This window comes from Gorilla gorilla, chromosome 8 (assembly GCF_029281585.2).
Source record: "Gorilla gorilla gorilla isolate KB3781 chromosome 8, NHGRI_mGorGor1-v2.1_pri, whole genome shotgun sequence".
NCBI classification, from domain to species: domain Eukaryota; kingdom Metazoa; phylum Chordata; class Mammalia; order Primates; family Hominidae; genus Gorilla; species Gorilla gorilla.
Window position 1 is genome coordinate 81,738,535 of NC_073232.2, and position 24,896 is coordinate 81,763,430.

At 34.6% G+C, this 24,896-nt stretch overlaps 1 protein-coding gene and 1 pseudogene across 3 annotated transcripts in view; both read right to left on the minus strand.

Moving 5' to 3' along the window:
• The window catches only part of LOC109028496 (uncharacterized), a 116,760-nt gene that overhangs the window by 70,434 nt on the left and 21,430 nt on the right, over positions 1-24,896 (minus strand). The window contains exon 4 of one of the 3 annotated variants that reach the window (XM_055352081.1): positions 12,505-12,597. The exons of 1 other annotated variant lie outside the window; for it this stretch is intronic. In XM_055352081.1, the coding sequence (XP_055208056.1) occupies positions 12,590-12,597 (8 nt within the window). In that variant the 3' untranslated portion in view covers positions 12,505-12,589. Of the gene's footprint in view, positions 1-12,504; positions 12,598-24,896 lie in introns of those variants that run through there. One more of the 3 variants, XM_055352082.1, reaches the window with a different exon arrangement.
• Positions 15,496-17,581, minus strand: LOC101126211 (transmembrane protein 161B-like; annotated as a pseudogene).

Sequence of the window (24,896 nt, forward strand, 5' to 3'; positions counted from 1 at the left end):
TAACAAAACAAAATAAACCTCTTAGAATAACCAATTATAATGAGCAATTATAGCAACTTTCATGGATACAAGATTATTATACAAATGTCAATTGCTTTTCTTTGTATCAATAATTAATAATTAGAACCTAAAATTAAAAACACAATGGCATTTACACTAGTAACAAACAAATAAAATAGGTACAAATCTAACAAAATAAGTATGAGATCTATATAAAAACTATAAAATTTTGATTAAAAATTAAATATCTACATTAATAGAGCAATAACTCACATTCATAAATAGATTCAACACTGTTAGAATGTCTTTACTTCCATACTTCATGCATATTCAATACAATCCCAATCAAAATTCTATCAAGTTAGACTGTGAATACTGACAAACTAATTTTATAGTTATTATAGAAAAGCAAAAGATACAGAATAGCCAAAATATTGAAGAAGAACATGGTTGTGGTAACAATGCTACCCAGCTTTAAGAATTACTATTAAGCTATAGTAATCAAAACAGTGTGGTACTGAAGAAAGAATAGAGAAATAGATTAATGAAACAAAATAGCTCAGAAGTTGACCCAAAAAAATATATTCAACTTCTCTTTGATAAAAGAGCAAAGGTAAGTCAATTGAGAAAAGATAATTTTTTTCATTTTTTTTGAGACGGACTCTCACTCTATCACCCAGGCTGGAGCACAGTGGCACCATCTCGGCTCACTGCAAGCTCCTCCTCCTGAGTTCACGCCATTCTCCTGCCTCAGCCTCAGCTCCTGTAGCTGGGACTACAGGAGCCCGCCACCATGCCTGACTAATTTTTTTTTTTTTTTTGTATTTTTAGTAGAGATGGGGTTTCACCGTATTAGCCAGGATAGTCTCCATCTCCTGGCCTCGTGATCCACCCACCTCGGCCTCCCAAAGTGCTGGGATTACAGGTATGAGCCACCAGGCCCGGCCCCGAGAAAAGATAATTTTTCAACAAACGATACTGGAAGAACTGGACATTCCCATGCAAAAAGAAGAAAAAACCTAGACACAGACCTTACAACTTTCACAAAAATTAACCCAAAGTAGATCATAGACCTATGTAAAATGCAAAACTACAAAACTCCTAGAAGATAACATAGGGCAGAATCTGAATTACATTGGGATTGGCTTCTTTGATATATCAAAAGAATTATCCATGAAAAAAAATTATACATTGAACTATATGAAAAATAAAACTGCACTGCAAAAGACACTATTCAAATAGGACAATTCAGAGTGAGAGAAAATATTTGCAAAACACATATCTGATAAAGAACGCAATTATATGGAGATTTCTCAGAATATTAAAAACAGAACTACCATATGACCCTGAAATACTCCCACTGAGTATATGGCCAAATAAATTGAAGAGATGTAATAAATGGATAAATGGATAAACAAAACGTGCTATATCTACACAGCAGAATACTATTCAGCTATAAAAAGAAATAAAATCTTGTCATTTGAGGCAACATAGATGAATCTGAGGGATATAGGATTAAATAAAATAAGCCAGAGGCAGAGAGAGAAATACCTTGATCTTACTTATATCTGAAATCTACAAAATCTACAAAAGTGAATTTCACAGAAGTAAAGAGTAGATATGGCAGTTACCAGTGGTTGTGGGGAAGGGGGAAGATAAGAAGAGATTGGCCAATGGGTACAAAGTTACAGTTAGATAGGAAGAATAAGTTCTTGTGTCTATTTCACATCAGGGTGACTCTAGGTAATAATAACGTATTGTGTATTTCAAGTTACCTAGAAAAAAGAATCTTGAAAGTTACCACCAAAAAGAAATGATAAAGGTTTGAGGTGATGGACATGCTAACTACCCTGATTTTATTATTATGCAATTTACATATATTTTGAAACATCACACTGTATCTCAAAAACGTGCAATTTTATGATTAAAAGTCAACTAAATGAATGAATTAGTGAATAAATAAATAAATAAATAAATAAATCTACCAATTACAAAAACAATCCCAAAATTATTGAGCCTGTGCTCTGTGTTCCTTGTGGCATACATTTTTCAGTCAGCCACTGCATTTTTAACTGTATTTTATCTTTGTTTTTGCCTTCATGCTTTCCTTGTTCAGAGCTTGAGGGTCAAAAAGACCTGTATTAATGTTATGCTTATATGCTCACTCTCACCACTCCTACTCAACATAGTAATGGAAGTCCTAGCCAGAGCATTTAGGCAAGGGAGAGAAATTAAAGGCATCCAAATAGGAAGAAAGGAAGTCAAATTATCTCTGTTTGCTGATGATATGATTCTATACCTAGAAAACTCTAAGGATTCTTCCAAAAGACTCTTAGACATGATAAGTGACTTCAGTAATGTGTCAAGATACAAAACGAATGTGAAATATTCAGTACGTTTTATATACCCTAATAAAATAAAAGCTGATAAGCAAATCAGGGATGCAATCAAATTTAAAATAGCCACATATGCAAATTTAAATACCTAAAAATATATCTAACCAAGGAGGTGAAAGATCTCTACAAGATAAACTAAAAAAAAAAAAAAACGGATGAAAGAAATTGCAGATGAAAGAGGGAAAACATTTCATGCTCATGAATTGGAAGAAACAATATTATTAAAATTTCCATACAACCCAAAGCAATCTGCAGACACAACACAATTCTGTCAAATTACCAATGCCATTTTCAGAAATTTTTTACAAAAGCAATCTTAATATTTATCTGGAATCAAAAAAGAGCCTGAATAGCCAAAGCAATATTAAGCAAAAAGAACAAAGCCAGAGACATCATATTACCTGACTTCAAAATATATTACAAAGCCATATTAAACAAAATAGCATGGCACTGGTAAAAACAATGGACACATATATCACTGGAACAGAATGGACAGCCCACAAATATATCCACACATCAGCAACCAACTGGTCTTTTCAACAGTCAAAAAATATACAATAGGGAAAAGACACCCTATTCAATAAATGGTTCTGGGATAACTGGCTAGCCATATGCAGAAAAATAAAACTGGACTCATACCTCTCACCATGTACAAAAATTAACACAACATTGATGATACTTAAATATAAGACCTCAGAAAACAAAAATCCTAGAAGATAACCTAGAAAAATTTCTTCTAGACATTGGCATAGGAAATGAGCTTATGACTAAGACTTCAAAAGCAAATCCAATAAGTAATTTTGCCAATATTAAGTTACTTCTATAGAAAAACAGTGAAGTATTATCACTTCAGAAATTTGTGCAAAATGTAAGATCAGTTTTCTAATATTAAAAAAATTACACACTACAAATTTTTGTTACCTCATAGTATATTGGAGGAGAGCTGTCTTTTAAATGAAGTAACTAGGATTTTGTTATGAGATGCTGTCGTCTGCAACAGAATATATATATAGTTTTCCTCATGTGTACACTATTGATATTTGTGCTTTTTGAGAAAATACAATACTCATTAAAAACATTTAATACAGAAAGCTGAAATTCTCAGAAAGTCCTAAGAATTCTTAAAATACTGAATAGAGTTGAAGGGAAAATATAAGAATCTACCAGGAATATAAGTAAAATAAAGAAACAATCCAGAAACAACTCATCATGCTAAGAAGCAAGTGCTGCTCTTAGATATGGGTGACTACAATGACGCCAAATCCATGCAGGTTGTCCGACTTGCCATAAAGCAAATAGAAAAAAAAAAAATAAAGCCTCAAACTTATGGCAGATCTCAAATCTGAGAAACAAATTATAACTTACGTTGCACACAGAGAAAAAAGTTACTAGAATGAGTGTCAGAAGAAATTCAATACATTAAGAAAAAGAAAAAAATAACATGGAAAGAACAAGAAGTTATAAGCTTAAGAAGTTATATTCAGCCAAGCGGAAGATAGATAATTACAAATAAAACTGATCAATTTAATACTCAATATATAAGTTAAAAATTAAAGTATTATCTAAGCTGATAAGATCAGTGAACAGAAATTAGTGAGCACAATTATTATAGTCCAATACAGTAAAAAGAGGAAAGGTAATAGAAAACACAAATATAATTATACATACATGAAGAGTAGAAGTAAAAGAATGAGAAAGAAAACAAAACTAATTGTTTCTTGAAAATATATTTAAAAATAAACAGCAATAGTTGGCTGGTCGCGGTGGCTCACTCCTGTAATCCCAGCACTTTGAGAGACTGAGGCTGGCGGATCACGAGGTCAGAAGATAGAGACCACCCTGGCTAACACGGTGAAACCCCGTCTCTACTAAAAATACAAAAAATTAGCCGGGTGTGGTGGCGGGGGGCTGTAGTCCCAGCTACTCGGGAGGCTGAGGCAGGAGAATGGCATGAACCCAGGAGGCGGAGCTTGCAGTGAGCAGAGATCGCGCCACTGCACTCCAGCCTGGGTGACAGAGACAGACTCCATCTCAAAAATAATAATAATAATAAAAAGAGAATACACTTTGGGAGGCCAAGGCTGGCAGATCACGAGGTCAGGAGATCGAGACCACGGTGAAACCCCGTCTCTACTAAAAAATATACAAAAAATTAGCTGGGCGTGGTGGCAGGCACCTGTAGTCCCAGCTACTTTGGAGGCTGAGGCAGGAGAATGGCGTGAACCTGGCAGGTGGAGCTTGCAGTGAGCCGAGATCGCACTACTGCACTCCAGTCTGGGCGACAGAGCGAGACTCTGTCTCAAAAAAAAAAGAAAAAGAGAGAACAGCAATAGTCAAAGAATTTGTAATATAAATATAAGTTTCTACAATTTAAAACATGAATCCTTGAATTCAGAAATTGTGTGTCCACAAAAGAAAAAAATAAATAATACATAAAAGAAATCATAATCTGTATAACACCAAAAATGAGGAAAACACTAAAAATCAGCAAGAGAAAAATACATAACTTGCAAAGATGAGAGAAAAATTCCGCAGCTCTTGTGGAGCCAAAAACAGAGAAATGAATACTAATAGAGGTGAGTAAAATATCATTAAAGCAACAATTAGATACTTAGCTAAAATGCCTTAGTCAAAAAGAGACTAAAATAATTTCAAAAGAAAAAACACTACGTTTTTTGGTTACAAATAGGAGCTTCTTAAGAGTACACTTCAAGAAGAAAGAAATGCTTTTTGTGTATACAGTTAAAAATTAAAGAGTAAGAGACTTGATTTGGGAAGATCAAAATCTGGTGGACTTTGAACTAAAGAAACCAAATAATTCTTGGTAGCATGAAATTCAAAAATATTTAGATATGAAATTACAATTTTACACATTGTACTTCAGTCAGATGAAAATCCTGTGCTACCCTCAATAATTTAACTGCTGAAGGAAAAATCTGTTTTTTCAGAGGATTATTTTTCTGTTATGATCTTATTAAAAATGATGCCTCTTTGAATTTATTTTTTGCAGAACATTGATTATTCCTTTATCAATTGATTTGTACCAAAGGACACATTGATCTGTACCAAAGAACAAATGGAAGCCTAAAGATGGACCACAAACCTTTGGATATCCAGGATAACTGAGTTAAAAACCTACCACACGGTTAATAAAATAATGATGTCCACTGAGTCCATGACCACAAAGCAACTCACCAGCAGCAGGATGGCATGGGCGGCCCTTTTCTCTGGGGAGGGACTGGAGCAGAGGCTGGGGCTGTGAAGATGATGGGATCACCTCTAATGGTTAAACAATGAGAGCAACATAATTTCTACAAAGAAAACATTTGGGGAAAATTCCAGAATAAAAATCAGCCCCCTTGATTATAGAGATTATCTAGGAAAATGAACAATATTTACTTGTCGGTATTTGTCAGTTGCCTGGTCTGTGTCACTTGAAATAAGCTACGGTGTACGTGATCATGTTACTTCTGGAAAATAAATTGAGGAACCAAAAAAAGAAGAAAACATGGATAATGTAATTTGTGGATTTATGTTTAACTCTTGCCAACCAGGAGGTGCTAGGATTGATGGTGATGGCCTGGAGAGTACTCAGGAGGCAGGAGGTGCAGATGGAGAGGCCCCTTGTCACTCTGCTCAGGTAGAATTACACTTAACATCTGAAGTCATTCCAAAAATGCAGTGACTCAAATACATCTGGAGACAACAAATCCATTACTATGAGAAGCATCACTAGGTGAATAAAGGCCAAGGTGATGGCCAAGGTGATCACCTGACAGGTGATCAGGTCATGGGGGCTTAGGCTTGTTATTCAGAAAGAATGTGAAGATGTGGAGAAAAAAAACAAAAACAAAAAAAAAACAAGAAAGTGCTGGCGGACCCCAGTGCCAGCTTGGAAATAAAAGGGATCTTTTAATGATAACATAAGTGGAAAGTGGGTTCTTCCAAATGGCAAAGAGAAAACCTATTTTGTATATCTGGAAAAGAAAGACTTCATATCATCAGTGTTTATTATTTAGTAGTTAATATCCTCACAAATCATCTTCATTTTTACACTATCCTCTTACCCTTGATAAACCCAGACTATCTCATATGACTTCTTGATAATTCAGTCTCTACATTATTTTCTATACCAAATTGTGTACGTAATAATTTAATAAATATTATTAGTAAAACATACATGTATTAATATTTGTCTCACCAAGCCATCCACAATTATGACCTTATAAAATGTACACTATCTATACTCTAATTGTACCTGAGCCTCCCGTTTTAGACATTATACTTTTGTTCTATATTCTCTCACTTTATATCGATGCTGTTAATGTAAAATTATCCAATTTTATGTATACAGTTTATGGGAACTTGGTGGAATTTTAAGCTAATATGGAGAAAATTACCAAAGCAAACAGTTGAAGAAAACATTATCTGGTTGCCTTTCTAAGATGCCATCATTTTGACATTTTACATTCTCTATATCTCTTTCACATTTCTGGACCCTAGTTACTACACTGAATTCACCATTATAATTCATTATAATATCCCTGTTTTTCATCAGAAGATTAGCAATCTTGATCCTATGTATAACTTTGTATGCCCATTGCCATGAAACATAATATATTCCCAATACCTGAGAAGTAGAACATAAACATCTTTGGAGGGCATTATTGTGCTTACCAAAACCCTCAGCTGTACCACATAAAAATGGCGCTGGGTTTTTCCCAGTTTAGTTTCCATCTAAGAGATTCTTTATCTAAATTCATTTCAACATCAGCATATTTCTGATATCCATCACTGACTTTTAAAGAGAGTAAACACTACTTGCAATAACTTTATAAAAACCATAAAGTTGCATCAAAATGATCACATCATGATTTTTTTTGAGATCCCACTTAATACAGGAATCCCCTCTTATGCCTTGAACAATACTTTGGTCTCCAATTTAAAATATAATTTTCCTCAAGTTGTCTCAGGAAATCCGCAACATCAGAACACCTTGCATGACTTCACTGAACAATTTTGCAGCTACTAATGTTATTTGCCAGGATGTAGGCATCGTTGTGCTATAAAATCTATTTAATCCAGTGACTCAAACAATTTACCCTTACATCACACAAAAAAATGAAAAACTACCACAATTAATCAGTTTCTTTTGAGATAAAAGTGGGTCCAATTATATGTCAAGATCAATTATGACTATACTGTAGAACATTGCCCTACAACCTCCTGATATCTATGAGTTTACAAGAAACACATTTTATAGTTAAAATTGTTATCTTTGTCCAAGAGCGTAAGTTAGTAAAGAAACATTTATCTTACTGCCAGAACCAATAACTGATAGTTCTTTAGCATCTCTCTGCACCCTCAGCACAATTTTGCTCAGCTATCATGATGGAACCAGGAAAAGCATCAGGATACTATTGACTTAAGAGCTTAATGGTCTCTATATTTTCAGGATTATACTTCCAGTAATATAATACTTGGATATGCACTAATAATATTGGCAACTATTTGTAAACTACATGTTTATATACTTTTATTAATACAATACACACATTATAAGACACACACCAAAAGAGATAAAATAATTAGATAAAATAACATAAGAATCTGAATATTTTCTTCTTTTGCCTAAGATATATTCAGCTTGCCCCATGTATTTTATGGCCCTCTTTCTGCTAATAACAATAACACACTAAAAAATACTTGCTCTGAGTCATCAGATGGAGTCTTCCTTCAACAAGGCTCGTCAGGTCATTGGTGCTGAGGCAGGACAGGAAAACAGCATGATATCACGGATAAAGAACTGATAACCCAAATGTCCATCAATAATAGACGGGATAAAGAAAATGAGGCACATATACACCATGGAATACTATGCAGCCATAAAAAGGATGATTTCATGTCTTTTGCAGGGACATGAATGAAGCTGGAAAGCATCATTCTCAGCAAAATATCACAAGGAGAGAAAATCAAACACCACATGTTCTCACTCATAAGTGGGAGTTGAACAATGAGAACACGTGGACACAGGGGAGGGAAACATCACATGCTGTGGCCTGTTGGGGGGTAGGAGCTGGGGGAGGGATAGCATTAGGAGAAATACCTAAGTGAGTGACGAGTTGATGGATGCAGCAAACCAATGTGGCACATGTATACCTATGTAACAAACCTGTACTTTGTGCACATGTACCCTAGAAAATATAATAATACTTTGGGAAAGTATTATTATAGTTTGGGAAAGTTACTTTAGAAACAAGACAAGAATATGTTTCTACCACTTCTATTCAACATTATACTGAAGGTCTTAGTGAAAGATATCATGCAACAAAAATAATCAATGGCCTCCACCTGGGGATTGGAAACTTTACAGTATCATGCAAATAAAAATTTCTAAGGAATTTTGAAAAACCCACTAGAATGAATAAATGAGTTCAGAAAGGTTGCATGATTCAACATCTGTACGAATTTTTTTGAAGATGGCTGACTAGGAACATTTCAAGCCAGCTGCATCCATTTAGTACCATAATAGTATATAGACAATCATACATTCAGTACATTATCCAAGAGAGAATGCAAGAGTTCAACAGAAAAGTGACAGGAAATGGCAAAAACTAGAAAGGAAAAGAAAAACAGGCAGCCTGTGTGGCCAAGACTGGCTGGAAATCAGGAGTGACTCTATAATGCAGGAGAAAGTAAGCAACAGCTTTTCTCTGGTCCATTTTCTCACCGGGGAATCATAAAATCTAGATCATGGGAGAGCACTTTGATCCTCCCAATCCCTGAATCTAGCAAAGGGAACAGTCAGGTGACTGAGAGAAGAAACCACTCAAGGGAGGGAACATGCCCTTGGTTCCACACACTTCCTATAGCCTAAGAAGCTATAGCAAGATGCCATTTTTAATCTTAGCTCTTAACAGACTATTCATGGACCTAGTTATCAGGGTTGTTGACATTCCTAGTCATTAAGGAAACTCAAGCTGCTGCTCATGGAACTGGGGCATGAGCAGGGAGTGGGCTAACACAACCAAGACTGAGAAGCAAGCATGACATGGACTGCAGCCAACAGCACTGGAAGTGATCATTATCCCAACGACTTGAGCAGGGTGACAGCTGTCACAGTGACTTGGTCTTGAGCTGTGGAGGAGTTCCTACTAACCAGGGTTGAACTAAAGAACAGCATAAATTTCTCAGGTCTGACAGAATAGCCAGGTTGTCTGTGACAGGTGGGAGGAGGGAGCAAGCCCCAGAGGGGCTGGGCATGAGAGGAATAAATTTACCCAACCACCAGTCACCAGTCAAAGTTGTGGATGCTGAGACCACCACCCCCGTCCCTGTGGCAGGACCCCAGAGCAGTGACAGATGCCCCTCACCCAAGCATTTCACAAGCCCCCTGAGGATTGCCTAACTCCTACCAAATACATCTGTGCAGGCACTCACCACTGGGGGGAACCTGAGTGTAATTCAGCTCCATCCAGTATCACCCCTTCCTTAGGACAAAGTGCAGGATCCAGGGTCCTGGGGAGGTTCCCCAATCTAATCCACCACCTGGGACAACAAATTGTGTCTTTTGGGGGCACTGAAGTTGGGCATAAACCACATACTGCTTCCATCACAGCTGGCTTTTACCTGCAAGTGCCAACAACTGGCCTAGACACTGGCATACACAGCCCATTGCAACCATTGCCAACACAATTGGGACTCAGAAGAGCACTTGAGACTTCGAAGAGCATTTCACCACTTCTACCTACATTGCCCGTGCCACCATGGCTGTCCAGAAGTTTGAGAGTCCATTTGCCCTCCCAGTATGCTACAATTACAACTGGCATCTGAGTAAGTTACCCTGCTGGTGGCCTGCCTGGAGTCACCAACACAGGTGCCAGCATATGTCACTCTAGGTCAAAAGGATAGATAAGCTTAGTTCACCAACACTACCACTGAAACCTAGAGATGGGCCCATACAGCACTTCAGTGTAGCCATCACAACTTCACTGTAGCCCCTAGCAATAACCACACTGTAATGCACTGAGGAAACCACAGATACCACTAATGATATTTACAGCCAAAGAAATCACACAGAGACTTCATGATTGAATGCAAAGCCAACAAACCCTACCCAACCAACATTACAGTCACATCTTCAGGAAAAAAATCCTCACCCTCAAAGAAAGTAAATTCAAAAATAAAAAGTGACTTTTACATCAGATGCACAGAAATCAATGTACAGACACAAGAAACATAAGAAAGCAAAGACATATGACATCCCTAAAGGAATATAATATTTCCTTAACAAAAGTTTTTTTTTTTTGTTTGAGACGGAGTCTCTCTCTGTCTCCCAGGCCAGAGTGCAGTGGCGCGATCTCGGCTCACCAAGCTCCACCTCCCGGGTTCATGCCATTCTCCTGCCTCAGCCTCCCGAGTAGCTGGGACTACAGGCGCCCACCACCACGGCCGGCTAATTTTCTTTGTATTTTTTTAGTAGAGGTGGGGTTTCATCGTGTTAGCTAGGATGGTCTCGATCTCCTGACCTCATGATCCACCTGCCTCAGGCTCCCAAAGTGCTGGGATTACAGGCTTGAGCCACTGTGTCCGGCAAGAAAAGATCTTAACCAAAAATAAGTCCTCAAAATATCAGAGAAAAATTCAAAAATATTATTTAAAGTCAGCAGGTTCACAAAACTTCTTACACCACATAATGTGTCATATCTTCTCCAGCTCTAATAACATATTCCTCATTGTCCTTCAGCCCTTCACTGTCAGTCTCTTCATGGCTCTTCCAGCTTCTGCCCCTTACCCAGTACCAATTCAATGCCACATAGTTTTGTTAAAAAAGCACTGATGACTTCCATGTGCCAAATTCATTTCTTTTTATCTACTGCTGCATAATAAACTTCCCCAAAACTTTCTAATGGCTTTAAACAATAGGCATTTCATTATAATATATCTCACAATTCCAGATGTCAGAAACTCAAACAGGGCTCAATTGGGGTAATATATTTTTTTCCACACGATAGTAACAAAGGTTACCCTGTGGTATTCAGATGGTATCTGGGCTGGGCTGGGTTGGTCACTCACATGTCTGGCACTTTGATGGAGAAGGTTGGGCTCAGCTGGGAGCTTCAACTGGAGTATCTACAAATGGCCTCTCTAGCATCACAGTCTCAAGGTAGCCAGACTTCTTATGTGGCAGCTCAGGGCTTTCAGAGAGTGTTCCCAGGCAGCTGTACCAAAGATGCAAGGCCTCTTATGCCCTATATTCAGAAGTCCCAGTATCTGCTATATTCTAATGGTCAAACGATACACTAAGGCCAGCCCACACTCGGGAGAAGAGAATTATAATCCATCTCGTATTGAGAGAAATCGAAAGGATTTTGTGGCTCTATTTTAACATTTTGATTGATGTATAATTGCCACACAATAAATTGCACCTGTTTATGGTGTAAAATTTGGTTAAGTTTTGACACATGTATACCCATGAAACCATCACCACTATCATGATAATAAATATATTCATCACCCCCTAAAAATTACAAAACATTAAGTTTAAAGAAGCTCAGTGAGATGCAAGGGAAATCTGAAAACCAATAAAAGAAAGTGAGAAAATCAATTCAAGGTACAAATGAGAAAGGAAATAGGTATCTCAAAAAAGAAAAGAAAAGAAAACCCAGAAATTCTGAAGGAAAAAAAAATATATTGGAGGAAATACAAAACACATTTAAAACATTAAAAAATAGGCTATACCAAGGAAAAGAAAAAAATTCCATGACTTGAAGTAGGTCCTTTAAAATAATTAAGAAAAAATTTTGCAAAATAAATTTTTAAAATAAGTGAAACTCTTTGAGACATTTGGGACTCCATAGGACAAACCAAATTATGAATTGTATTCTTAAGGGTTATGAGAATTCAAAAGACCTAGAGAATCTAGTTAATGAAATAATAGATAAAATCTTTCCACATTTAGCAAGAGATTTAGACATTCAGATATGGAAGGCTCAGTGTTCCCTAACAAATGCAGTGAAAAAGGACTTCACCACAGCACATTAAAATCTGACTGTCTCAAATCAATGTAAATGCATAGATTCTAAAACCAGAAAGAGAAGTGCATCTACTCACCTATGAAGGAGACCCCATCAGACTAACAGTGGATTTCTCAGCAGAAATCATAAAGGCCAGAAAACAGTGGAATGGCATTTTCAAAATGCTGAAAGAAAAAATAATGTCAGCTAAGAATTCCACATTCAGCAAGGCTAAACTTCATAAATAAAGTATATATGAATCTTTTCCAGGCAAGCAAATCCTAAAGAAATTTGTCACCACTAGACTGGCCCTACAAGAAATGCTCAACTCATTCCTAAACATGGAAGTAAAAAGACAACATTTACAACCAGGAAAACACATGAAAGTATAAAACTCACTGGTAAAGCAATCACATGAAGGAGGAAGAGAAACGAATCATAGGACTCTACTACAGAAACTCCACCAAACAACGACAGTCAAAGAAAAGGAAAAATTCAAAGAATTTATAAATTAACTAGAAAACAATAACATGACAGGAACAAAACCTTACATATCAATTACATTCCTTGATTGTAAATGGATTAAATATTCATTTAAAAATATATAGACTGGCTGAATACATTTAGAAACATTTTTGAGCTATATGCTGCTTACGAGAAACTCATGTTACCTGTAAAGGAGTGGACAAAGATACTCCATGCAAATGAAAACTAAAAGCAAAAAGGAGAAGCTACACTTATACCAGATAAATCAGACCTTAAGTCAAAAACAGTTAAGGAAATGCAAAAGGGTTATTATATAATAATAAAGGGGTCAATTCATTAAGAACTTACACCAATTACAAATATATATTTACAAAATGCTGGATCACCCACATTTATAAAACCTATATTTAGTCATAAACAGAGAGATAGGGAGCAATACAATAATACCTGGGAAATTCAACACACCATTCAGAGCATTAGACAAATTATCTAGATAGAAAATAAATAAATAAACGTTGGACTAAAATTGGACTTTAGACCAAATGACTTAACAGACATTTACAGAACATTCTACTCAACAACTGCAGAATATATATTCTTCTCATCAGCACATGGATTATTGTCCAAGACAGACCATATTTTAGGCCACAAAATAAGTCTCAACAAATTTTAAAATACTGAAATCAGATTAAGTATCTTCGCAGACCACAGTGGAGTAAAACTAGAAATCAATACCAAGAGAAACTCTGGAAACTATACAAATAAGTGAAATTTAAATAACATGAATGACAGTGATGTCAACAAAGAAATTAAGATGAAAATTATTTATAAAATGAATTCTAAAATTGGAAGCAAAAGGATAACCTTCATGAAAACAAATAAAAGTAAAAAACCCATTGGTAAAGCAAAAACACAAATAAGGAAGAGCAAGGATTCATGGTACCACTACAAAAAAACTAACAACAATGACAAAGTCAGAGAAATAGTAAGGAACAAAGAATATATAAAACAGTTAAGAATATAACAGAAACACTACCTTAGATATCAAAGACAACCTTGAATGTAAATGCATCATATTACTCACTTAAAATAATAGACTGTGTGAATGAATTTAGAAAACATGGTCTGACTACATGCTGCCTACAAGAAATGCACCTCACCTATTAAGACAAATATAGATGAGAAAGCAAAAGCATGAAAAAAGATATTTCATGCAACAAGAAACCAAAACTAAGCAGAAGTAGCTATACTTATATCACACAAACCAGAATTTAAGTTAGAAAAAGAAAAGAAACTCATTAAATAATAATAAAGTGATCAATCCAGCAACAGAGTATAACAATTCTGAATATATATATTCAGCAAACACTGGAATACCCAGATTCATAAAGCAAATATTACTACATCTAAAAAGAGGAATAGACTGCAATACAATAACTGTGGGAGACTTCAATACCCCCACCTCAGCATGAAAAAGATTATTAAAACAGTAAATCAAAAAACAAACACTGGATTTAAACTGGAATTTAGGCCAAATGATTTTAATATATATTTACAAAACATGTTATCCAACAAGGGCGGAATAAACGTTCTTTTTATTAGCACATTCTCCGTACAGCCTACAAATGTCAACATTTAAAAAACAATAGGCTGCCCCAGCGCGGTGGCTCACGCCTGTAACCCGAGCACTTTGGGAGGCCGAGACGGGCAGATCACGAGGTCAGTAAATCGAGACCATCCTGGCTAACACGGTGAAACCCCATTTCTACTAAAGGTACAAAAAATTAGCGGGGCGTGGTGGTGGGCGCCTGTAGTCCCAGCTACTCAGGAGGCTGAGGCAGGAGAACAGGGTGAACCCAGGAGGCGGAGCTTGCAGTGAGCCGAGATTGCGCCACTGCACTCCAGCCTGGGCGACAGTGCAAGGCTCCGTCTCAAAAAATAAATAAATACATAAATAAATAAATAAAACAAATAAGACAAAACACAATAGGCTATAAATGACAACAAAGTAAAATATATATATATATTGCAAATAAGTCGAACCACCATAAAATACAAGTAAAAACCTACACCAAGAGGATCTTTGGAAACTATATGAATACATGAAAATTAAATAACATAATCCCAAATGACCATTAATAGTTAAGATGGACTTTTTTTTTGAGCTTTCAAAATGTATTTTAATCGCATTCCAAAAAGAAATAAAATTTCTAGATACAAATACATCTCATTCAAATCACTTTTATCATACATTCTGCAACTTAAAATGTTATAAGGAATCAATATTTCCATCTTTTATAATCTCAATATATTATATATTTAATATATAATAGATGTACAATACATACAGGTAGTCAGCAAGTTTACAAAGTAATTTCTTTAAAGTCTGATCAGTATTGATAAATATTTTTAGACTATTAAAAGGAACTATTTAGGATCATAGAATAAAAAAAATATGGCAGGTCTAAGCCTAATGGCAAGATTACAAGTGTTCATATGGCCAATCATTTTAAAAGAACTCTCAAGTTGGGTAGAATATGTTTTAAAACAATACTCTTGCCATTCTCAAGCAGCAGTAGTTGTAGATAATAACTGTATTCATCTCCACTAAATTTAAAATAACTATGCAGCTTTCTTTACTGTAATATACAGTAGCTATCTCTTCCTTTCTGTTGGATTTTATCGTTTCAAGAGTAACTAATATATTACCAACAGAAGAGACTTTAGCCCCTTTCTCTCCCCTAAAGCATGGCTCAGTTTGAAGATTGTTCTATAGGCAGCCACTATGACGACCAGCAGTACCATAATACCATTAAAAGCAATCAATAACTAGAGTCATGTGAGATGTTTCAAAGACTGCTGGAGGTTTCTGTAAGCCAAGGTAATCAGAAATATTACCCTTGTAGATAGCCCTCATACCAGTAAATACAAACAGTTAAAATTCCAATGCCACAGTGTAACAGTTAACAATCTATTTTGTAATTTTAACATTAATTCACCCTGAGAATACAGAGGAAACATTTAATACAAGATATTCTGATTTTTTTCCATTGTATTTGCTTTCTTCTGGTTTTCGTCAGCCCTTTAAGGGCACAAATATTTGAATTTAAACTGTGATTTTGATATGCTTTTTTGTTAACTGAGATTCATGCCACAGTCAGATACTGGTGATAAAAAAGCCCAAAAAGGCTTGTAGAAAAGAGGCAAGCAGCAATCTACCAGGTCAGAAAAGACAGAAGTCCTCAAAAAACAAGAAGTGTAAAAATGTTTTTAAGCTGCTCAGTGCCACTGTTATTTGTGTAACAGTAACCTTCATCTTCTCTTCAGCTGATGGTAATTCAGAGTAAACAGAATTGTAGAGTAGACTATTATCTACTGGTAAGGTAGAGACAGATTCTGGATAAATACCCCAGGAATGATTACCTAATGTTTTCAAAAGCAGAGTTGTGTGAAACAGCGTTACCAGAGGCACCACATACTGCAGTGCAATGACAAAAAGATAATAAAAGACTCAAGCCACCATTTTCTGTAGCTCAGCTGTACTTATTATTCACCCTGCTTCTTTCTTCATCTGATCCACACATTTTTGGGCTAAATTTAAATAAGCTTGCAGGTGACTATGCATCATGGCCAACCGCAAAGCACACAGCAGGATTATTAACCAGATTTGCAGAGTACCAAATGTGGCTTCTGTCATTAAAGTGATGCTTTCTTCACCCAAGGTTGGGTTCATAATGTAGTCTTTGGTGACTGGTTTTACCCAGAGCAGAACCATAAATAAATGTGCCAAGAAGCTGATATGAAGTAATGTTTGTGTAATTTTTTCTGTTGACAAATTCAGGGTATCCAGATGCATTTGAGCCAGCTGTAATCCAGGAAATGTGTAAAAAGCCCCAGTGAGTGAACAGAAAATAGCCAGGAAAAAATTTGGAAGTAAGTTTTGAAACAGGACTCTGAGATTCTAAACCTTGCTTTTCAAGAAACTGCATCACACTGCCTGAAAAATTTGTAAACCCTGTTTCAAGTCCAAATTCCAGATAATTTTCTGTTACAATCAACACTGCCATTGCTTTGACAAAGAAAAAAAATCCAAAGGTGACACAAACAGATCTTTCACCAGCATCTTCTACTTTAAAATAGTGTGTAATTAATGAAAATAGAACTTCGATTGCAAAAGACGAAACAAGCAGGCACCAGACTAAACTGATATTTATTTCCTGTGTAGGCTTCATAAACTTGTAGTCGACTTCAGTTACTAGATACACGACTGTAGCAGCCACTGTGAAATCCACCAGTCACTGGTATTCTGGAAAGTAATGCAATGCTAATGTATCCACTTCTGTAACTGACTTTGTTTCTAGACGAAGGTCAATATCCTTTGGAATGGTTAATGGCTTACTTTCAATGTGACCATTTTATTTCCTATCTTTTTTGCTTTTCTCTTTTTGCTGATTCCCTGCAAGAATTCTTGATTCTTCTACTGTAGAATGTTGATACCATCTCAAACTGCCATTACAGAGTAGCCATTGAGCAAGAGAATAGCGAGGTATAATCTTCTGCATGACACTGGCCATCACCATGGTAACAACAGCTGTATACCTAACACACCCTATGAGTGAGAACATGCGGTGTTTGGTTTTCAAGATGGACATTTTTTTAAACTATCGAAAGAAATAAAAATGAAAACACGACATGTCAAAATCTATACTATACAGCAAAAGCATGAAGAACAGGTAGGCTATAGCAATAAACATCTACACCAGAAAGCAGAAAGATTTCTTATAAACAATCTAACAATGCGCCTCAAGGAAGTGAAAAAGCAAGAACACAGCAAACCCAAAATTTGTAGGATGAAAGAAATAATAAAGATTGGAGAAAAACTAAAGATAGACTAAGGAAAGAAATACAAAGGTCAATGAAGTGATAAGTATGTTATTCAAAAATATAACCAATATTGATAAACTGCTAGCTTGACTAACCAAGAAAACAGATAAGAAACAAATCAGCAAAATAAAAGAACAGACACTACAATTGATATCACAGAAATATCAAAGATAATCAGAGAATATTATAAATGCTAACAAACAGGAAAATATAGAGGAAATGATTGAATTTCTATAAACACACAACCTATCCAGATTGAATCAGAAGTAGAAAAACTGAACTGATCAGTGAACAATGAGATTGAGTCAGTAATAAAATGTCTCCCAACAAAAAAAGTGACAAGATCAGGTCGATTAACTGCTGAATTCTTCCAAATGTATTAAAAAAGAATGAATATCAATCCTCCTCAAACTATTTCAAAAACACATGAGAGAAAGGAATGCTTCCAAACTTATTTTGCGAGGCCACAATACCAAACCAGACAAGCATCTGCCACCAACAACACAAAACTACAGGCCAATATCTGTAAGAAAACGTAGATGCAACGATCTTTAATAAAATACTAGCAAACCAAATGCAACAGCACATCAAAAGGTAATGCACCATGATCAAGTGAAATTTATACCGAAATGCAAGGATGGTCACATACACATATCAATACACTGAATACATTGCCTCAGTAGAATGAAGAACAAAACCCATATAACTAGGTTAATAGATGTAGAAAAAGTAATTGATAAAATTTAACATCTGTTCATATTAAAAACTCTCAACAAACTAGACATAGAAAGATCATTCTGCAAAATTATAAAGGTCATATGTGACAAACCCAAAGCTAACAATATACTGAACAGACAAAAGCTGAAAGCTTTTTCTCTAAGACACAGAACAAAAAAAGAATGTTCACTTTCACAAATCTTATTGAACATGAAAGTCCTAATCAGTAATCTGGGAAGAGAAAAAAATAAGAAACATCCAAATTGACTTGCAAAAAGAAGTCAAATTGTCCACTTTGCAGATGACATAATTTTGTATATAGAAAGACCTAAAAAAGACTCCAACAAAAGACTGTAAGAACTCATAAACAAGGCCAGGCACTGTGGCTCATGCCTGTATTCCCAGCGCTTTGGAAGGCCAAGGCGGGTGGATCTCCTGAGGCCAGGAGTTCAAGAATAGCCTGGCCAACACGATGAGACCCTGTGTCTACTAAAAGTGAAAAAATTAGCCTGTGGTGGCACGCGCTTGTAGTCCCAGCTAGTCTGGAGGCTGAGGCAGGAGAATCACTCGAATCCAGAATGCAGAGATTGCAGTGAGCTGAGATCATGCCATTGCACTCCAGCCTGGGCAAAAGAGCAAGACTCCATCTAAAAAAAAAAAAGAAAGAAAAGAAAAAAAGAAAAGAACTCATAAATAAATTTAGTAAATTTGGACAATATGAAATCAACATACAAAAATCAGTAGTGTTTCAATACATTGATAATAAAATAGTCAAAAAATGAAGCAAGAAGGCAATCCTGTTTACAATAGCTATATAGATTACCCAGGAGTAAATTTAACCAAGACATGAAAAATGTTTACAAAGATAACTACGGAACACTGATGAAAGAAACTGAAGAGGACACAAACAAATTTAAAGAAATCTCATGCTCATGGATAGAAAGAATTATTATCATTAAAATGACTACATTGTCCAAAGAAATCTAGAGTCAATGCAACTGCTATCAAAATAACATCACTTTTATAGAAATAAAAAAACAGATATCTATCATTTGTATGAAACCTAAAAAGAACTACAATAGCCAAATTAATCCTGAGCAAAACCAATGGAACAAAACAGAGAACCCAGCAATACACTTATGTTTGTATAGCCTATTGATTTTCAACAAAGGCAGCTAGAATGTACACCGGGAAAAGAATACCCTCTTCAATAAATGGTGCTGGGAAAATTGAATATCCATATGCAAAAGACTGAAACTATATCTCTTACCATACACAAAAGCCAACCCAAGATGGATTAATGACTTAAACATAAGATCTAAAATTATAAAACTACAAGAAGAAAACATTTAAAAAATCAGAACATTGGTCTAGGCAAATATTTTTTGGTTAAGACCTCAAAAACAGAGCCAACTAAACGCAAAGACAAAATGAAGCTATAATAAACGAAAAAGCTTCTGCACAGAAAAAGAAATAATCAAAGCGCCGAAGAGACAAACTGTTGCATAGAATATATTGAAAAGTACTCAACTGACAACAAATATTTAGAATATATAAGAAACTCAAGCAACTCAAGAATAAAAAAAACTCATTAAAAAGTGGTCAAAGGACATGCATGGATATTTCTCAAATGATGACACAGTAATGAAAAATAGGTCCATGAAAAAATGCTTAACATCCTCTGGGAAATGCAAATCAAAAGCACAATGAGGCATCATCTTACCTCAGTTAGAATGGCTATGATATGCACACGTATGTTTATTGCGGCATTATTCACAATAGCAAAGACTGGGAACCAACCCAAATGTCCAACAATGATAGACTGGATTAAGAAAATGTGGCACATATACACCATGGAATACTATGCAGTCATAAAAAATGATGAGTTCATGTCCTTTGTAGGGACATGGATGAAATCGGAAATCATCATTCTCAGTAAACTATCGCAAGAACAAAAAACCAAACACTGCATATTCTCACTCATAGGTGGGAATTGAACAATGAGAACACATGGACACAGGAAGGGGAACATCACACTCTGGGGACTGTTGGGGGGTGGGGGGAGGGGGAGGGATAGCATTGGGAGATACACCTAGTGCTAGATGACGAGTTAGTGGGTGCAGCACACCAGCATGGCACATGTATACATATGTAACTAACCTGCACATTGTGCACATGTACCCTAAAACTTAAAGTATAATAATAATTTTTAAAAAAGACAAAAAATAATAGACACTGTTGAGAATGTGATAAAAATTAATGTTTATACGCTGTTGGTGGGAATGTAAATTAGTACAACCAATATAGAAAACATTATAGATATTTCTTCAAAAAGTAAAAATAGAACTTCCAGATGATTCAGGACCCCACTATTGGGTATTTACTCAAAGGAAATTAAATCAGTATATCAAAAGGATAACACACTCACATGTGTATCACAGCATTATTCACAATAGCAAAGACACAAAATCAACCAGTGTTTCTTCAATGAGCCAATGGATACAGAAAATGTAGTACACACTCACACACACAATGGAATACTATTCAGCTATAACAAAGAATAAAATTAAGTCATTTGCAACTGGAGGTGACTACATTGAGTGAAATAAGCCAGGCACAGGAATTCAAATACCACATGTCCTCAACTCATACATGAGAGCTAAAAACTTGATCTCATGGAAATAGGCAATAGACTGATAGATACCAGAGGCTTGGAAGTGTGGAAGGGTGGGAGAGGAAAATAAAGAGAGGCTGGCAAATGGGAAAAACACACACATAGAAAAAGTAAGTTTTAATGTCCAGTGGAAGGCTAGTGTGACTTGTGTTAACAATATATTTTAAATTACAAAGCAGCTAAAAGAGAGGTATTGAAATGTTCTCATCACATAGAAATGATATATATTCAAAATGATATCCTATATACCTTGACTTGATCATTATGCATTCTATGCATGCAACAAAAACTCACATGTATCCCATACTTATGTAAAACATTATGTGTCAGTAAAAGAAAAACAAAAAATACAAAGTTTAAATCTAAGCAACTTTAAAATAAATAGACTAAAATATCCCATAGCAAACATTTTCATATTGTTAATTTGTTTTAATGCCCCATTCCCTGTGGCAACTAGTGAATAAACACAAGATTCCAACCTTCTTTATCATTCGCTTTTTCTTTCTAGACCGTGGAATACATTTCCATATGATGAATCCAATCATTACTAAGAAAGAGCAAAATAAAATTGAAGTTTCTTGAGACTCAGTCATCTCAATAGAATACAGGTGTTTCTAAATCTCCTTTGGCTAGCATTAACTATTTTTTATGTAACTCTATATCCACATGAAGATGAAAATTTTTACTCATTATGTATTGTTTCTTTGGATATGATCTATAAAATAACAAATACTCATTATTAAACATTTGAAATACGTGGAAAATCATCCATAAATATTGTTGATATATTGGTATATTTTCATTCCTTTTATATTTATTTATTTAAATATTTTTATTTTTATTTCAATGATTTTTGAGGTACAGGTGGTTTTTGGTCCACGGATAAGTTTTTTAGCGGTGATTTATTAGATTTTTGTGCACCCACATCTGAGCAGTATACACTGTACCCAATATGTTTTTTATTTATCACCCCCACCAACCTTCACTCTTGAGTTAAAATTAGTGATGATTAGCATTTTTCATATGTTTTTGACTGTGTATCTTCTTTTGATAATTGTCTATTCATGAACTTTGCATACTTTCTCATAGAATTATTCACTTTTTCTTGCTGATTTGAGTTCCTTGTAGATTCTAGATACTAGGATAATATAAGTCCCTTATGTTATTCTTATGCATTTGCATTCTCATAGCTTAGCTTCCCCTTATAAGTGAAAATACACAATTTTTTTTTATTCCTGAGTTTCTTAACTTAGAATAATTTCCTCTAACTCCATTTAAGTTGCTGCAAAGGACATTATTTTGCTCCTTTTTTATGGGGGAGTCGTATTTCATGGTGCATATATATCACATTTTCTTTATCCGTTCCTTGGATGATGGGCACTTAGGTTAATTCTATATCTTTGTAATAGTGAATTGTGCTGCTATAAACATACATGTTCATATGCCTTTTCCATATAATGACTTATTTTTTGTGGGGGTGGGGTGGTAGATACCCAGAGGCAAGATTGCTAAATTGAATGGTAGTTCTACTTTTAGTTCTTTAAGGAACACACATACTGCTTTCCATGGTGGTTGTACTAACTTACATTCTCACCAGCAGTGTAAAAGTATTCCATTTTTATCACATCCATGCCAATATCTTTTTTTTTTTTTTTTACTTTTTAATTATAGCCATTCAAGCAGGAGTAAGGCGGTATCTCACTGTGGGTCTAATTTGCATTTCCCTGATAATTAGTGATGTTCAGCATTTTTTCATGTTTGTTGGCAGTTAGTATACTTCTTTAAAAAATAGTCTATTCATGTCCTTTGCATACATTTGATGGGATTATTTTTTTTTCTGGCCAATTTGCCTGAGTTGCTTGTAGTTATTGGATATTAATCCTTTCTGATATGCATAGTTTGCATGCAAATATTTTGTCTCTGTGGGTTGTCTGTTTACTCTGCTGATTATCATTATTATTATTTGCTGTGCATAAGCTTTTTAGTTTGATTAGGTCCCATTTATTGATTTATTTTTGTTTTATTTGCTTACGAGATCTAAGCCATAATTTCTTTTTCTAAGCCAATGCCTGGAAGAGGTTTTCTGATGTTATCTTCTAGAATTTATATGGTTTCTGGTCTCAGATTTCAGACTTTGATCCATCAGAAGTTGATTTTTGTATAAGGTGAGAGCTGAAGATTTAGTTTCATTGACAGTTATCCAAGCACCATTTGATGAAGAGGGGGTCCTTTTATGTTCTTGTATGCTTTGTCAAAGATCAGTTGGCTGTATTTGGCTTTATTTCAGGGGTTGTCTATTCTGTTCTGTTGGTCTGCATGTCTATTTTTATACCAGTACCACGTTGCTTTGGTAACTACAGCCTTGCACTATAATTTGAAGTCAGGTAATGTGATGACTCCAGATTTGTTGTTTTTGCTTAGTATGGTTTTGGCTCTGAAGGCTCTTTATGGGTTCCAAATGAAATTTAGAAGTTTTTTTTTCCAGTTCTGTGAAGAATAATAATGGTATTTTGATAAAAATTACATTGAATCTATAGATTAAGCAGTATGGTCATTTTCACAATAATTTTTTTTATATCTGTATTAGCCTATTTTCATACTGCTGTAAAGAAGTGCCCAAGACTGGAAATATATGTGTAAATATATATATTTATATAATATATAACATGTTATATTATATAAATATATATAATATATATTTTATAAATATATAATATATATCATATTATATAATATATATTTATAAAATATATATTATATATTAAATGATATATAATATATATTATATAATATATATTATATATATCATATGATATATAATATATATTATATAATATATATTATATAATATATATTATATATCATATGATATATAATAATATATATTATATAATATATATTATATAATATATATTACACATATTATATAAAATATATTATATAATACATATTATATATATTATATAATATATATTATATAATATATATAATATGTATTATATAATATATAATATATAAAATATATATAATATATATTATATAATATATATAATATAAATATATAATATATAATATATATTACCTATTATATATATTATATATATATATAATAAAATATAATGGAAAGAGGTTTAATTGACTCACAGTTCCACAGGGCTTGGGGGGACTCAAGAAACTTACAATTATGGTGGAGGGTAAAGGGGAAGCAAGCAAGACACCTTCTTCACTTGGCAGCAGGAGGGAGATTGAACACAGGGGGAACTATCAAACTCTTATAAAACCATCAGATTCATGAGAATTTACTATCACAAAAACAGCATGGGAGAAATCACCCCCATGATCCACTTACCTCCATCTGGTCTCTTTCTTGACAAATGGGGATTATGGGAATTATAATTAAAAATGAGGTTAGTGTAAGGACACAAACTTAACCAGGTCACAATCTATGAGCATGAAATATGTTTCCATTTGTTTGTGTCATCCATGATTTCTTCCAGCAGTGTTTTATAATTTTTCCTTGTAGAGCTCTTTCACTTTTTTTGTTAAATATATTTCTAAGTATTTATTTATTTATTTTTGCAGCTATTGTAAAACAGATTGAGTTCTTAATTTGATTCTCAGCTTCCTTGTTTTTGGTGTATGGCAGTGCTACTAATTTGTGTACATTGATTTTGTATCCTAAGACTTTACTAAATTTGTTTGTAAAATCTGGAAGCTTTTTAG